The sequence below is a fragment of the Pelecanus crispus genome, chromosome 3 (assembly GCF_030463565.1).
Source record: "Pelecanus crispus isolate bPelCri1 chromosome 3, bPelCri1.pri, whole genome shotgun sequence".
Lineage (NCBI taxonomy): Eukaryota > Metazoa > Chordata > Aves > Pelecaniformes > Pelecanidae > Pelecanus > Pelecanus crispus.
This window is the reverse complement of record NC_134645.1, coordinates 43,302,938-43,319,578: the sequence shown is the minus strand read 5'-3', so window position 1 is coordinate 43,319,578 and position 16,641 is coordinate 43,302,938. Positions and strand designations below refer to the sequence as shown.

Sequence of the window (16,641 nt, the reverse complement as noted above, 5' to 3'; positions counted from 1 at the left end):
AAATTTCTTCACGGAAAGGGTAGTCAAGCATTGGAACAGGCTGCCCAGAGAGGTGGTGGAGTCCCCATCCCTGGAAGTGTTCAAAAAACGGGTAGATGTGGCACTTCGGGACATGGTTTAGTCTAGTCTACCCTTGATTGGTTTAGTGTGGGCTTGGTAGTGTAGGTTAATGGTTGGACTGGATGATCTTAAAGATCTTTTCCAACCTAAACGATTCTATGATTCTATGTAAAAAATTATCCATAAAGACCTTTTTTTTCCTCCCTATGTGTGTATGTAAAAGTACAACAGACATCATCACTTTATGGAGTTCTTACCATTTAATAGCACACTGTTAGCAGAAGGTGTGCTAAGTGACAGAGCTGGTGGAAAGAAGGCAGGCTGAAAAGGGAAACAAAAGCTGGGGTTCAAAGTGGTGTGATGCACCTCAAAGAAAACATGTTAAGAAAAGCAGCTGGATGTACCAGCTTTTCTCCTTAAGGGAGAAAGTACAGATTTGAAGTGTACAGGGTCCTGGTAAACTGAAGCTTGTTTAGTCAAAACCTATCTGAAGAGGCAGTCGCATAAAAGAAAACAACTGAAAGGAACACAAGGTTCCAGAAAAAGATTTCTGCACAGATTTCTGAGACCAGCCCAGAGGGAACCTTTGCAGCATCTCTGGGCTGCACGTTTTCCAGTGCAGCAGTATAAACCTGTTAAACGTCTCTCTACCATTTTGCATTAAAGCAGGGATTTAACCTCTCTATCTTTTACTGAAACTACACCGTATTGTCCCAGAATATAATGCAATTTTGAGAGTATCAAATGTGCCTAATAATTTTCAAATTTCTAGTACTTTGCCAATTACAATAATGGATGAGTTATAGCTGTGCAATTCAGTAACCACTAAAAATCATCCCAGAAATTCAGCAGCACCAGGTAGACAGACACAGGTAACATCAGGGAAAGTTCACCTCAGAGCCTCATCTGACCCTGCTCTCTACAGCTTGCTTTTCCTTTGCCTTCACTCACCCATCATAGTGTGCTCCCTCTACTTGAGTATCTCTCCTACTTCCACCTGTGATTTTACTCAGTTGATTGGAGCTGGTATTTTTCCCAAGTATCGGTACTTGTAAAGAATTGGCAAGATGAATTGCAGGTTAGGTGTGTGAAAATACAGCAATTAAAACTTGGTGATTTAAAGAGATGATACCTATGTTTTTTATTTGTCCCTTGTTGTCTTAACACAAAACACCATCACCACCCCCAACTTCAAATGCTTTCATTTTAGGTATAATTTGAACCAGCAGAAACTGCTTTACGTCAGTGCATTGAATGCTGTGGTGTTTCAGCTATGCCAGCACAAATACGCGGTAAAACATGCATGTGTAGACAAGCCCTTTGAAAAGTGCTGTAAAACCTGTTTAGGTCCAATCAGCCAGGTTTCTACAAGAAAAAAAAAAAAGTGTCTCTTGCAACAGCAAAGCACATAAGTACTGCTAGTTTATTGCAATTTACTCAATTCAGGCACCAGATGGTTTTAGAGAGAAGTAACAACCAGAACCATTACCAATTCTGTGCGTCTGTTTGCTTTATAGCATAGTTCTGACCAGGTTTGCTCTTCTACTAGATTTTAAATGAAATCTGAGGCCAGTGGTAACTTAATTTAGGATTTTTCAGTTTCTGAAAGGAACAAACTGCATGACAGTATGCATTATTCATCTCACTATGTGAATCACAAGACTATCAGAGACCCTTCACACTGACACTAACACTGAGAACCTCACGGCACTGAACAGTTTCTCTTTCCTGGTGCTTATAAAGGTTTTAGATCCACAAGATGGATTTGTTCCTTTTCCTTCAGAAAAATTCATGGTCTTATAATTTTAACAGGTCATCTTCTGTTCATTCAAGTTTAGAACATGTTTATTTTAGTTGGCCATGCATATGAATCAGGAAGTAGTAAGACTGCTTCTTACTCAACTATTCTGCACAGCAAACCCAGTGCAAAACATGGTTACATGTACAAAACAGTGAGGCCTGGGAGCGAGCTACTGGATTCTCACTGTCTCTCTCATTTACAGTGCCCAGCGTAGTGACTGTATGTGGCATAACAAAGTAGTTCTTAAGAGTCTCTGTGGCAATTTACCTGCTGACCCAAACCAAGAGAAGGAAGTGGAAGTAAAAGGCAGGTATCCAGTTTATTCAATGTACTAGAGCTACCTTATTTCTGAATTAGAGCTGTCATGCAAGGTTTTGATTAATCTTACTTAGAGAAAATTAAACTCACATCTCCAACTAATTTGCCTAATTTTCCTGAATGTTCCTGTGTAGACTTGCCTTTAGTCACAGTTCCTTCCCAGGTTTGCTCCTGGAGTGAATAGTCATGTTTTCTTTCCCATTTTGAGCTGTAGCCCAATGTACTACCATCAGGTTACATAGGAGCTTGTTAAGTTGATGTGTCAGCTAAACTGTGGTAACTGTTCAAATGAAGGCTCCTAGCTGCACCAAAAGTGAACTAACCCAATCACACTTAATTTGTTATGTTTGCGTATACATTACTGGTCCTGAGCTCTAAATTTTGGTCCAGGCACACGCACTTCTCCTAAGAGATCTCAATAGCACAACTTGCTTGAGGAAAAGATAAACAGAACATTTTCAGAGGATAATTTAGCAGTCTTGAGGAAGAATATGAAAACAAGCCAAATATTTTTTTCTTCTTCCCCTACAATATGAGAGCAAAGGCACAGGCTAAGGAAAATTAACACAGAAAAAACAAATATGCCATTTCACTGTGTATTCATCACTGCAGATGCAACTTGGGATCAAGAATTGTAGTAATATTACAAGATCAACATAAACATTTCTACTTATACTAAGGACAATTCCTTTTCTTGATTCAGGGCATAATGACTCAGCGTGCTGAAGAGGCAAACCCTTTCCTCATAGTAAAAGTGCTAGGTAAGTAGTGGTGGAAAAGGAGAGCTTTAACCTTCTGCTACTACTCTGTGTTCTGGCCAATGTAAAACTAGACAGATTAGCTGGCTGACTGAATTATGGCTATGACACTGCTAATCTAAGCATCTGATTCTGCTGCTTTTAGCACCTCATCCTACAACGTTGCCTGTAATAAACAGAAGTGCAATGAAGTGTGAATAAGATAATGAAAATAATTAAAGATGTAGAAAAAATAATTCCACAATTAACAGTGACAAGGCAAAGGTTTCTTTTATGGCCGCAGAGGCAGAAAAAAAGAGGACAATTCAGAGTAGAAATATGTACCTTCACTGTTGACAATTATTGAAGCAGTTCCAGTAGCAGCATCTGTAGTCTGACCTACAAATGCTAAGAAAGGGAAAAGTTACAGCATGCATTAGTTCAATACATTACTTTCAACCAATAGCATGTGATGCAGTTTAATTGAATTAAATCTAAAATGAACCCATAACCTCCAGCAATTTAAAAATGCTAATTACTCTTTCATGTGCAACAATGCCAGAGAAGCTAACAACAACAAAAAGTGTTAATTTACACCCACAAAACAGAAATGCGAGTCCAACATTCTTTAATTTGGCTACATCTTTGCTTTAGAGAAAGCGTGTTATTTATACAGCCTTCTCAGGCATTCTACTCCTACATGGAAGTATTTCTTTTATCCAATGAAACAATCGAGTCAAGGCTGGAGAAAATGAAAATATTAAAACAACACAGCATTTAATTCTCTGGAGATTTGCATTTCAGCAGTAATATTAACATGTGCTATGAAGGCAGCGGTGAGGCTATATGTTTCCTCTTTGGCTTATTATTCAGATAAACTAACTAGAAGTGAGGCTGGCAGCACTATTATAGAGATTGTTCCGTACTTACTACTGTTAAAACCTGTTTCCAGCTGTCAGCAAATTTGTCAAATACTAACCAGTGGTCTGAAACTTTCTGTGACAGGTGGGGTTTTTTTACATAGAACTGTAGTAGAAAACTGTCAAAAAAATTGAGGGTTTTTTTTTCTCCCAAGAACTGTATTTGAGAAAAATTTACTATTTTATTTGAGACAAATTCTGCTGGCCTTTTGTTTAAGAAGCTCTGGTGTTCTAACATTTTAGAACATGGACTTGATACTGGGCAAAGGTTGGCTTCTTTCTCAAGATGTGCCTTTTGTGGCCAATTTAAAAATCTGCTCAGATTTGAACAAGGCTGAAAAAACACATAACATCACGCTCATTCAGTTTTGCTAAAGTATTGTAGGTACTTGCCCTGGAGGTACCCTTATCTAGCTCAGTTACAAGGGTCAGAGCAGAACTTTTGTTGCAATTATAGCTTCTTTTCACCATGAGCTAGGTCTGCACACTGGAATTGAAAGCAGAAAGCTTGTGTTTCTGTGCTCTCAATGCTCTTCCTGCAGAAAATAAGCAGCATGAGCAGCAAGCTGCCTGGTTCCAATGTGGGAGAGGGAGTAATACATCAGTAAAGGTCTAAATGGTCTGAGCAGCACTGGTAGCTGGTAGGTTGTGGAAGACAGGAAGACTGGGAAAGGGGAAAATTATGAAAGAGACTGGAATTGGAAAGAAAAGGGGTATGGTGATACATTAGGAAATAGAAGAGCAACATAAACAAAGAAGACATATAACAAGGATCCAAGTTATGAAAGTTGGCAGAACTGGGATTACAGCAAGGATTTTCTCCAGCACCCAGTATCCTTATGTATAACAACAGGGATAGGCTAGACAAGGATTCAACTGAGATGAAAAGCCAGGCACTGAAATAAGATGGTCCTAAGCAAAAAGGTCTCTGCACACTGAATCGTCCTTGCCTCCAAATCTTGGAATGCACGTTGGGATCCCAGACCAGCCTCACCAGCAGTACATCCTATCTTCCTCCAGGGCTGATCAACATAGGGGGTGACAATCTAACACCATTCTGAGATATTTTTAACTCAATCAGCAGAAATTGGTACTTTGTACCTAAAATGTTCCAACCCTTCAATTGATATATCTAGGTATCAATGAAGTGCAATATGATGGAATTTCTGAATTTTTTTCCTACACTTTTCCTTTTGCCGCCATAAAGACTATTTAAAAATTTATGTTAAGATTGCAAGATCAATCATTTAAATCAGAAAACATGAGATTTAAGGTTCCTTGTGGAATATACATTTTCATTAAGTGCTATGCATTATAATAGCTTTATTTACATGATCAAAGACTTTATTCATGAGGTAGGCATGCTTTAGAGAGATTTAGAACTGTACACTAACAGACACTGTTTTTATGGTATCCTTGCCTGGTTTCTTGCATAAGTTGGAAGATATGCAATGAATAAACCTGTATATACATTTGTGAAATATTTAGATGCTATACTGATAAGCATAATAAAAAAGCCCACAAAATACTGACAGTCCTGTCTTTAAAGCAGGATTTGAATAATGCAGTAAATGAAGCTTGTGGCTGCACATTAAACAGAAAAGATAAACAGAATATTGAATTGCTACTTAGTGATTGCATTTGTCCATCCTTGTCCACCCTGAAGGAGACGAGAGTCATGTAGACAAAAATGTGATCATGTAGTAAAGCAGCACACCATAATACATTTAAACAAGAGAGAGAATTAGGGTCACAAAGGTGCAAAGATAATAGAATATTGTGAATGCTTAATTTTACCCTTTCCCAAAAGCCTTTTAACATTGATTTTTGTGTATATGTGTTTTAACAAACATCAGCTGCAGTCTCTAAAATGACTGCACGTGTCATTTCACAAAATAGAGGTGAAATGCACTGAGCTGACAAACGCATTTCCACTCTATCCTTCTCCGCCCCACGTGAAATTGAGAATGAATAATCAGACTGGATTTTTCAATTTCTCACCAGGCATTATCATCATTAATTCCCACCTAAACAATTGTGTAACACCAAGATACCTTGAGGTGACTGGCACTGATGTAATCGTCTGAGATTTAGAGGTAACAACATTACATTTTATTTTGAGTGGTACAGCTGATTTCCGAAGTCCCCGTATTCTCACCCATATTCATTCATTCCTGCCAGTTGTGTCAAAATAATTATTCATAGTTCTTAATGGTAAAGCATATCCAATAAGGCAATAAAATAAGAAATCCTCCACTACCAATTTTTAAAGCTTAAAAATAATACAAAAGGCTTCTTTAAAATAAAATTTTACCTATAGAAATACCATTCTTCTTCAAATTTTCAACATAATCATTGCCAAAGGAATCCTTCCCAACCTATACAAAAGATAAAAGGATAGGTTTTCTCTACAGAAAGGTGAGAGGATAGATAGATCATCTTTAGACAACAGAATGGTCTAACGTAATTTGAATTCAACACTTTCTGTTTTGCAGCACTTTACCTTATTAATAACAAATAATAAACTAATAAATAATAGTAAAAATGTATTAATAGTATTAATAAACAATAGGAGTAGTGTTTTGCCATTTTCTCCTCCTCTATTATGAAACTTTCCCCTACATCCATGTTACTATATTAAAGTTTCATTCTCTTAAAACCACTGTGTTCCCTTGACACTGAAGCTGTCTGGGGATTGTAAAATCTGGAAGTGTACTGAATCTTATGCTCCTGGATCATTATTCAGCTTCAAACTGAAAACATTTATAGCAACTCTGGTGTCCTTCTTAATTGCAGTACATATTTTGAATTTTCTACCTCAAGTTTCCTCGGTGGAAAAATATCAAACTGTGTATACGGTTTAGAAAGTGACGATAAACATGGCATTGCTGATTTCTATAATTCTCAGTACTAAATGTACTGTTTACAAATTCAACATTTTTTGTTTGTTTTATCCACCAACAGCAGACCAAGTTGAGTTAGGGAGTCAAGCTATGCTCTATTGTTTTTCTAACAGCAGGAGCTTGTCATTTCAGCTCCACTAATCTTTTTAGCTGAACAGAATTCTGCTTGCTGTTTATTCAGACTAATAAACATTTCTTTTTTTTACATCACACAAGCTGAACAAAGGAGACGAGGTATATGGAGAAAAAAATGGTATAACCTGCTTATTTTCAAAATAGCATTTAAAATATATTTATAAAGCAAACATAGCCTTTAATTCACCAGTTTTAGCCTATGTCTTCAGAATGCATAGTGTGTGCTCCTACTTCCACAAGCAAGTTGTTTATCTGAGTGGTATCAAAGACTGACCAATGCTACAGCAAGTCATTTTGCAAGAGAAAAAAAGCCATCTTTCAGATTAGCAGTCAAACCAAGATCTTGGTCGCAGCCTAGACAATGAAGGAATTACACAAGGAGCCCCAGCTAATGATCCATCTTCCAATAAAACAGTGCTAAATAGCTAACGCTCTATTTGAGTCACTGGGTGCACAAAGCAGCTGCTTCTTTTAGCCTGCTGTTAGAAATTTGTCTATTTATGAGCTCAGTCCTTTAGAAAGCTCGGAGAAAGCCTGAGTACTAGCTAGTGATCACAATAATCAAACCCTGAGATTCAAAATTCTGAAATTTAAAGTGTCACGGATGGATGAGCCTTCCACACACACATTCTATTGCACAACCATGTTTTGAAACCTACTTGCATTTCCTACAACCTCTGTAAGGGATTTTTCTAAAGCATTATTAGGGATGGTCCCAGTCCTTTACCAAAGGAGGACAGCAATTTAGGTCAAAACAGTCTAACCAGACAGAACATTCCTCTAGTACATGGAAAGAAAACCCAACAACATGTAGTTTGGTCACTGTGTTATTCCTTGTTTGCATGTTAGAGTATTTCTGTATCTCTGACCACTCCCAGTTTGCAAGACAGGGTGGGTTCTCAGAAGCTGCATCTTCCGACTGCTGGATGACTGCAGCCATCTGCAATTTAAACCTGAGTCATGCTCACCTCTGCAGCCTAACAGTTGTACTACTGGAATGCGTTCCACCTGATGGTACCACCTCCTCCCTCCCTCACTGCTACAAAGCTTCTACAACAAATCTCAGGATTTGCTCAGTTATTTCAGCAACGAAATATTTCATAACCATTTTCCAAAAGCTCAATTGAAACTTACTTCCTTCAGTTCTGGGTCCTACACAATTGACAGACAGGCATCCCTTATTGTTCAACTGTCATAACAACTGAGATCAGCTGTGGTACTTTTGCTCACAGCGAGACATCTCAGTGCTGGAGGGAAGCCCTTGGAGGGGTCTCCATGGAGGTCCTTTTCCTCTGGAAACTTTTTTCCATGTTAGCTCATCAGCATCCAACCCAGTTAATCCTAGTGCATTTGAAGGGCTTATCTTTCCATTCAGGCTTTACCCCCAAGGAAGACAGAGTATTGGGCATCAGACTCATTTTAGATGAAAGGCATTCTTACTGACCATGTCAAATTATATAACATTGTTTTAAATATTTTCTGCTTTTGCACAGACCCTGCTAGATGGACTATTGAGTAAACAGAAAAATAAATGTCTTAGTGTGCTGACCACAGAACATTGTATGTGCTGAAACAGCATTTCTTCTTTCTTGAGTTCCTAACAACAATAGCCATTTGTACAAGCATTATGGTCACCTAGTTTGCATATTAGAATGAGTGGAATTACATCAGTATTTTTCAGTCTGGGTTTTCCCTGGTTACTATCATGTTTTCCATGCGGAGCTGGCATCATACCAGCTAAAATTCTAGCAGCCTAGAGAATCAAACTCACTTGTACCTGAAAATTAATTACAACAAAAACATGTACCTCTTGATAATTGTTTGTTTAATCTATCCTGTATGCTCTCTTTTTTTGAGAGTGTTTACTCTTTTTCTTCATTAGGGGATTAAACAGGTACTAAAGACAAGTATAAGACAGTAATACAAAAGGAAAAAACAGTTGAAGATATCCATCATTCTGGGCTGCATCTGAGATATAGCTATGTTCTTACAATGAAGTGAGTATTCAGGCTTACAGCACTTTAACTTAAATTTGGCTTACAGATCATCTAAAGAGAGAAGGCTACACAGTATGGTAAGACAGCACTTCCTATTTTTAAGTAGGAATCAAATGCAGCTGGGGCTTAAGTGAAATTTAGTATATGCAGTATCAGGCTAGTGACATCAATGGCCAGTGAGGATCATTCCAAATTGTTTGTCAGAAGTAAATCAGGACTTTTTTCAGCACATACAATGTCTTTCAGACCAACATCCCTCCACCATCTTAATCTAGGATGTTTAACAGATTTTTTTGTTAACGGCCACTACAAAAAAAAAATAGTTTCGGGAGTTTGGAATCTCTCAAGACCACTGTATATTTTTCAGTACTGCAACAGGGTTCTTATATGAACACGAGCAATTAAATTATTTGCTTAGATCCTTTAGTTCCCTGACAGTAATCCTTTACATTTCTCTGAACAGTTGTCTTGTCTTTTTGAAGTGGCAACTATTCCATCAATACATTGTTTTACTGTACTGAGCAAATTGAGGAGGGGCCTTTAAGACTGGTACTGGGATAACCCAGAGTAACAGTGGCCGCTTGCAGAGACATCCAGACAGAAAGTAGAACACTGTTTGCATTTCCACTACTCAAACTCAGTACCTGGATTTTACATTAAAATCCACAGCATTCTGTGGCATCTCTAGTCATAACTGTAAGTCATTCTAAAACTCCCTCTCTCAAACCCTCACCAGATAGTCACTGGCTCTCTTTTGTGTTTTCAGCTCTGAGGTATGAAGAATGCCTTAATCTGAGATGTCTACCTCTACTCTTGTTGAGCAATTGTTGCACCTGTACTGGATAAAAAATGTTGGGAATTATGACCAAAACATAAGCATATACTGAGCACAGAGTGTGTGCGTGAGGGGCAATCTGGCTTTAAGAACCACTGAATGCTTAAGAGAACTTGTTGAAGTAAAAATAATTGAATTGTAATGGTTCATTATTGCCTGACTCTTCTTAGTTTATTCACCAAGAAACTTTATACTACATCCCATTGACCTGTGCAGATATAAGACTGTACTGCTATGAGATGAGACTATTTTGTGAGGCTATAAAGTACATTTTCAGTTTAAAAAGTAAGATACTAGATTTATAAACACTAGAGTCATTCTCTGCTGTTTCTTTTCTCCAATAAATACACATCAGAAAGAAAGAAAGAAAGAAGACTAGGTTTTACTGAAATAACATAAATATGATTTTAGAAAGTAATTAGAAATCAGAGTAACTGCTAAATTTTATTAGGAATGCAAATGTTTCCAGAAACATGTATGCACTGAGCAAAGGCTAGACCATTAAAAAATAAAACAAAATTCACACTTTCAGTGGAAAAAAACCCTTTAACATTTAGCAGAAATGTTAGCAAGGAATTCATTGCCAGTTCATCTTGTACTTGAATCTGATCGTTCTTGAATGCAAAGATGATCAAATATACACAATATTACAGAAGCACAACCATTGCCAATATAAAAAAAACCCCACACTGTAGAACAACTAGTGATAATCACCCACAGAAATGCTTGCAGGTGTAATTTAGATTTATAGCTACCATTCTTTAGCCTAAATATTGCATTGGAAAACCAGTGAGAAAGGCTTCCTTAAGATGTTTCCAGTAATTCTCAAAAAATCCCTGACAGACAATGATCAAACAAATCTAGCATCCTCCCCAGCTATGGCAATAACAAAGTATGTCCAGTCAAGTTGAAATTTCATCTACAGTTAGGACAGGATAGACAATAAGGCTACAGAGAGAAAATCTGATCTTAACCTTAGTAATGATCACTCAAAGCTTACAATGTTTAATGACAAAAATCAAAGAAAAACGTTGTAAGAATATAGCATCTGCCCAGCTGAATCAGCCTGATGGCCTGTGAGCCAGTCTTTAGAACTGCTATGTATCAGATGTTTCAGGAAATTGGGCAAAAAGATCCTAAAGCATCCAAAGGTTCTAGAATTTGGATGTGAACATCTCATCCTAACCTCAATTAATGAGATAATGATTTAACCCTTGAAGCACAAAGTTTTATATTCCTTCTCAAATTTGTTACTGGCTTGTCAGTGTCTGATTTTTAATCATGTATGAAGTAAATTTCAGATTGACTATAGCACCTAGCACCCAAATGTCATCAATGAAGCCCTGATCATTGTAACAGTGGGGAACATAAAGAGGAGGGGCTAATCAAGATTACTTGAATTTTGAACATCTCAAATTCTCTCCGATTCTTTTTTCCATGTTACATCTATCTAAGTTTTGCAATCCTTCTTTACATGCAATTTCTGCCAGATTCCTAGCCAACTACTCTTTGGTTCTGGCAGTGTTCTTAAAACAGCCTCCTCCATGCTTAAATTTATAGCTGAAATAACGAAAAGGGAATTAGAGAGGGATTTAAAAAAAAAAAAAAACAAACTACTTTTCTGTAAGTCCCCTAAAGGCTTACTGGAATTTGCATGAACTTTTAGTTCAGCTGTAACCCAAAAGCAAGTCAGTGCTTACCTTGCAGATCAACGAGGTCTTGGCCCCAAGTCGAGCAGACTGGACACACTGGTTGGCTCCTTTCCCACCAAAACCAATGAAAAACTTATGTCCAAGGATAGTTTCTCCAGCTCTTGGCAATCGCGTAGTAAGGCTATTCCAATTTAAAGCAATATTTACATACATTAGTGACTGAAAATAACAAGCATCTTCAAAATAAGAGTTACATTCTTATAAACCTAAATGGTCCAACAGCCAGCCAGTAAGACCGAAAAAGACTTGAAAGACCTTTTAATGTCTCTACTCCACATCCCACCAGTTTAAGTTTATTCCTTATATGCCACCCAGTCAAGCTTCTCATTTATTACTCAAGAGAGGGACTGCATTTCTTTTGTTCGTGTTTCATGTTTCTACAGGAAAAGAAGGAAAAGATTCCTGACTGGGATTCCCCAGTGCTAACTCAATACAGATAAATAATAAATCTATAGGTCTCACTGCTTATGTTGTTTTACTGTAACATTCAGCTCAAGTTTACGTATTGTTCATTTAATTTCATTACATCTAATTATACCTCTTGAACCACCCTAAGTAATTTTTCACTTTGTTGGTGTTCACACCCCTCAAAATTGTAGATCATTATCAAAATCTTCCTCCCCTCTGCTGTCACTCAGGCGCATGGTACATATTTAACTTCTGCCTTATTTAAGTTTTTCTCTTACAAATCAAGCTTTACAACTTCTCAGCATTTTGTTGTTTCTTGAACGCAGTCCAATTACATTTACATCCTTCTGCGGATGGGTGCCCAGAACCAGATGCACTAATACAAGTGGAGACCCATCAGGCGAGCATTCAAGTTTAATTTCCATTTTGGAAAAAAACAAAACAAAACTGTAATTTTGTTAACCCTACCAGATGCTTTGCTATCTTCAGCAAAAGTTGAAAGGAAAAGACACCACCAAGACTATGTAGAAGAATTTCTCCAAACGCAAAAGGCTAGCTTGCTTTTGCCACTTCTATTAAAATGCCTAACTCAGAGCTGTGTTTACAACACTCAGATTACCAAAATTTCTGCCTCCTGAAGCCATACATTCCAGACACAAGGTTAAAAAATGAAATCCCTTCTTAAGCTACAAACAAGTTCACAACACGTGTGGAGGGAAGGCCTCCTATGATGTCCTAGCAACCCATTCAGTCAATGACAGTTAGCTCAGACAGGCTTCCAAAAGTCTGCAGGAAAAAAAGGGAGAGTGGGGAAGGGGAGTCTGAAAGAATGCAGAGGAATCTGCCATAATGAGGAACACATTAACTTCAGCTCAGTTTGTCAATTTATATTATTTTACCAATAAATTTTACAACAGCTTCAAAATTGCCAGCCCTCCAATTCAGAAAAAAAAGGTGACATGCTTCTGCACTAGCAAATCACTACAGAGTTCTTTTTGAAAAGGATATGAAGAATACGTGTCTATTAGTCTCTGAGTTTATGCTGCAACTTCTGGGGCATACTGATGTTTGCAAAATCTTATGGACTTAATAACAGAGCACATCCTGATGTACTGAAAATTCTCAGCAAAAAGCAAGCATTTTTTCCCTACTAATTTTCAATTCCAGCATCTATCAGTCCAAAGTTTTAGAATCATTAGGAAATCAAGAAAACTTAAAATTAAACTAGTGAAGCCAAACAAGTCCTGAACTCCCAGAAATTAAGATCTTTGCTTTGAAGGAGTTGTTATGGGTCTGTGCTTCATCAGTAGCTACAGTTTCTGGAGAGATGCAGGTAGGGAGCCAGACTCTAAGTAGGGATGCTCACTAATAGAGCACCCCACATTTTAGTGTGAGGGTATGGTACTCAGCCAGCTGGTTTATTTTGTGTGGGTGACAACAGAGAAATCCCAGAAGGCTCACACGTACAGCTAATGGCACTCATTTTGTTTCCAGAGAGGCAGAGCCAGGAACATTCTGTTGGGAAATGTTTAAACCATTTTAAATAAAAATATAACAGCTTTTTAGAAGCATACTTATAGGTACCTTTTATATATATATATGTATATGGAAAGGGTTGCTAAGTTAAAGCTGTTTGCCCACAGCAGCATCTGGCAGGTTGTTTACAACAATGAGTAACTGTAATGTTTCAGGGAACAAGGTGTAATGAGTGTAGATAAATAATGGTTATTAATGGTAATGTCTATAATTTATCAATGTTTTCACCATTGGAAGCCAAAGTAGTGATGGTTGCGGACCAGAAAATGAAGGCCACAAAACTTAGATAGGGAAGCTCCTATTCAGCCAGTGCCAGGGTACTGCACGCTCACTTCTAAAATTATGTGCCGTTCAGTAAAGAATACTTATTTCACCCAGCCTTGGTAAGAAGTAGTAATAGCAGCTCTTGTATAATTCCTTTCATCCACAGATCTCACTACACTTTAAAAAGCAGAACAACATAATTATTCCTGTTTTGTGGGTGTGAAACTTAGGCAAGCCGTTTTGACTTTTTGTGCCTTGGGTCAGCCAAGAAGCCAGTGGCAAAACCAAAAAGAGAGATCAGCTCAGTCCACTAGCTCACACTGTCTTCTCATTTAAGTTCTGCAGTATGAAAATGGTATAGAGTCTCAAGTAATTTTCCTTCCTTAGGGTGTTTTTCAGAGATTATAGCTTATTCTAAATAGAATTTGTTTCCACAAAAAGCTAATGTATTTTTAGACAAAGATTAACAATTGTGACATCCCAGCAGACATCTGCTAATTGCGCTGCTCTGAGTTCATATGCATTTTCAAGAAGTATGTTCAACCATACATATTCTTGTTTTAACAGTGACCAAACCATGACTTGATTCTTCTCTCAGTTACGTTGGCATCAACATGCAACTCCAATGGAAGCATCATAATTGCACTGGTGAAAAAGCAGGCTTGGTGAGATGAGAATCTGGGCCTCAATGTTTCAAGCAGCATGGCACAACAACTGCCTGTGGGAATCAAACAGCTTGTTGAAGACAGGGAGATGACCTTTTTTATTGTTTTGATGGAAAGGTACAAGGCAAAGGGCAAGGGATCAAGTTGGAACAGTGATTTATAATTAGCCAATTTTAAAAATAGGTTAATAGGCTAGGCAAGAACATGCATCAAGTTCCTGTAGCTCACTGTAAACAAAAACGCCACCTTATTACATTTTAGGCATGATCGCCAATCATTTCAGACTGATTCTCCACTCCAGAAGCCTATTTTTATTGTCCATATTAAACAAATTCAGCATACTGATCTATATATAAGCCTGGAGGTTTCACTTCCACTGAAACAGGTATTCAAGAATTTTTTTTGCTTATATAATGCTATTCTCTTGTCATTTCATTTTGCAACTATACTAACTTTTGAGTCACATCAGACAATTTTAATGAACATTTCAGGCTTCTGTTATGAACAGGCAATGATGAGTAATCTGTATGATTAAGGAACCCTATAAATTCTTGGCTTATTGATGGTGCTACAAAGAATACTTAAAATAGCCTAAAAGTGATGAAACAGCTAATGTTACTCCAAAACTAGGCTAAGTAAGTTAATTAGAAAAACTGTCACATGGGCTTTCAGAATTGTTACATAAAATGTTTTCTAAAGCCATTTACAACTTTGACGTAATTTGAAAACACCGACCTGAAAAACGTAATTTAAGTTGCTAGCCAACAGACTACACTTTACTTATGTGAAAAATTCTGCTCAGCTTTGAGAGGATAAATGGTACACAGGATATTGAGCTCTTATGTCTTATGAACAACCAGAAACTAAACTTGAAAACCCCCAACACTTATTAGATGGGAAATAAAATTACAATATGTTTTGGAAACTGTGCACCATAGTACTGAATCATATTTATAGAAGAAAGTTCAGACTGAAGCATCCTGAAATACTTTGCACATTACGAATAAAGGAATATAATCACTCAGACTTTCAACTGAGTTTTTACAAAACAATATTTAAATGTAAAGCACAGCAACATTGCCCACATTTGTTCATGGGAAATGAAGACTCTTAAATCCACTTATGTTTCAGAGGCTTGGGATGAATAAAAGTACACACATAAGAATTGCACCACTGCAGTAACTTCAACCCTCTCTTCCAGTAAGTGTGTGCCATGAGTTCCCTTAAAGGCTAGAGCTGATTAGCATTTGTATTTTTAGACAGACACCCCTTCGGAAGGATGGCATTAGAAACAGAACAGAACCCCTTACTACTGTATTGAAGCACTGAATCAGAGGTGAAAGCACAACTTGCTGAGTCATTAATGTCCCTTTCCCTGATATTCTGGGTTTTCTTGAAAAGTTCCCATCTAAGCAGCGACTAGATCATATTGAGAGATAGAAAGTCTGAAGAAGGAAGGAGGGGAAAGGGAGAGATGTATATTAGTGACATTTGCATAAACTAAGCCTGAAATGAATCATGGTTTGCTTCCGATTCTTGACACCTAACCAGTGTCTGTTCATTGTTTTCAACACATGAAAGTACAACAAATTTGTATTATTACTGTTAGCTTAAGCTGATGTAAAACCATACCCCTCCCTCAGCAGCATTTTCCCACTGTTTCTCTTGCATTGCTTTTATTGCTCACGGAGCTTCCTAATTCAAAATATTTTTGTTCCAAGGGTCACTTTAATTTGCATCAGCAAATTGGTCCAACTTACTGTACAGCAGCCAGGGTGGGCCAGAACTTGGAGGACTGAGGAGAAGGTGAGTGAGGGGAAGAGCAGGAGCGCCTTTGCTGGCAGCAGTACAGCCAGACTGCCCTAAGCCAATGTTGAACCTGACTCGATCCTAATTTGTATGTTGAAAACACCGAATGCTATGTAACTAAGGTTTAATTAAGTAATACAGTATACTTAGCTCATTAGATGTACTGAAGAAAAGCATAAAGTATCGGTATGTTTCTGCGAAATTATGTGTATGAGAAAGGAAAATAGAAAAGTATATAAACATTTTTCTCAAAAAAAAAAAAGAAAAAATATTCTCATCAGGCAACTCAGAGGGAAAGATAATTTGTATGTTATATTAGATATCACATTCTCTAAGATGACTGTCATCTACATAGTATCAAAAGAAACATTCAGACATTATTTTTTCTCCCGAAGAAATGTGAAGATCATAGGGGTATCAAAATAGTAGCAGAAATACTGCATGTAAAAGTGTCTTAATAAAAAGGAATGTAATGTAAAGACCTAGGATTTATCTTTGATTCTGTTCTCTTTGAATCACTGAACAAAACTGGCTCTTTCTC

The 16,641-nt window shown here is 37.4% G+C and overlaps 1 protein-coding gene across 1 annotated transcript in view; it reads right to left on the bottom strand.

The window, feature by feature from the left end:
• RBKS (ribokinase) overlaps positions 1-15,940 on the bottom strand; it is a 55,720-nt gene extending 39,780 nt beyond the window's left edge. The window contains exons 1-5 of the mRNA XM_075707685.1: positions 15,924-15,940; positions 15,645-15,710; positions 11,407-11,539; positions 6,151-6,214; positions 3,262-3,324 (exon numbers count right to left, since the gene is read on the bottom strand). Coding sequence (XP_075563800.1) covers positions 3,262-3,324; positions 6,151-6,214; positions 11,407-11,539; positions 15,645-15,710; positions 15,924-15,940 — 343 coding nt within the window. The remainder of the gene's footprint in view (positions 1-3,261; positions 3,325-6,150; positions 6,215-11,406; positions 11,540-15,644; positions 15,711-15,923) is intronic.
• Positions 15,941-16,641: the final 701 nt, after the last annotated feature.